At 51.4% G+C, this 902-nt stretch overlaps 1 protein-coding gene across 2 annotated transcripts in view; it reads left to right on the top strand.

Moving 5' to 3' along the window:
* The window catches only part of psmd3 (proteasome 26S subunit, non-ATPase 3), a 9,123-nt gene that overhangs the window by 4,719 nt on the left and 3,502 nt on the right, over window positions 1-902 (top strand). For both annotated transcript variants that reach the window (XM_027276258.1, XM_027276257.1), the window contains exons 5-6: window positions 112-302; window positions 404-507. In XM_027276258.1, the coding sequence (XP_027132059.1) occupies window positions 112-302; window positions 404-507 (295 nt within the window). The remainder of the gene's footprint in view (window positions 1-111; window positions 303-403; window positions 508-902) is intronic.

A 902-nucleotide genomic window follows, 5' to 3' on the forward strand; every position in this document is an offset into this window, starting at 1 on the left:
TGTATATATATATATATATATACACATACACATACACATACACATACACACATACACACACACACACACACACACACTCACGGCTGATGTCATGACCTCTCTCACCTGTAGTTTCCTGCACACTCGCCTGCGTACGGCGACCCTGCGGCACGACGCGGACGGCCAGGCCGTGCTGCTGAACCTGCTGCTGAGGAACTACCTGACCTTCAACCTGTACGACCAGGCCGAGAAGCTCGTGTCCAAGTCTGTGTTCCCCGAGCTCGCCAACAACAACGAGTGGGCCCGATACCTGTACTACACAGGTGAGACACCTGGACAGGACACATCACACCTGTGTGTGTGCGTGTGTGTGTGTGTGTGTGTGCGGACCTCTGTGTTTACTGTGTCATGTGACCTCCTGCAGGTCGTATTAAGGCCATCCAGCTGGAGTACTCTGAAGCTCGCAGGACTCTGACCAACGCTCTGAGGAAGGCACCGCAACACACTGCTGTGGGCTTCAAACAGACGGTAACACACACACACACACACACACACACACACACACACACACTGCTGTGGGCTTCAGACAGACGGTAACACACACACACACACACAGTGCTGTAGGCTTCAAACAGACGGTAACACACACACACACACAGTAACACACACACACACAAACAGTAACACACACACACACAGTGCTGTAGGTTTCAAACAGACGGTAACACACACACACACACACACACACTGCTGTGGGCTTCAAACAGACGGTAACACACACATATACTGCTGTGGGCTTCAAACAGACGGTAACACACACACACACACACAGTGCTGTAGGCTTCAAACAGACGGTAACACACACACACACACACACAGTGCTGTAGGCTTCAAACAGACGGTAACACACACACACACACACA

Source organism: Larimichthys crocea, unplaced genomic scaffold, assembly GCF_000972845.2.
Source record: "Larimichthys crocea isolate SSNF unplaced genomic scaffold, L_crocea_2.0 scaffold33, whole genome shotgun sequence".
Taxonomy (NCBI): Eukaryota; Metazoa; Chordata; class Actinopteri; family Sciaenidae; genus Larimichthys; species Larimichthys crocea.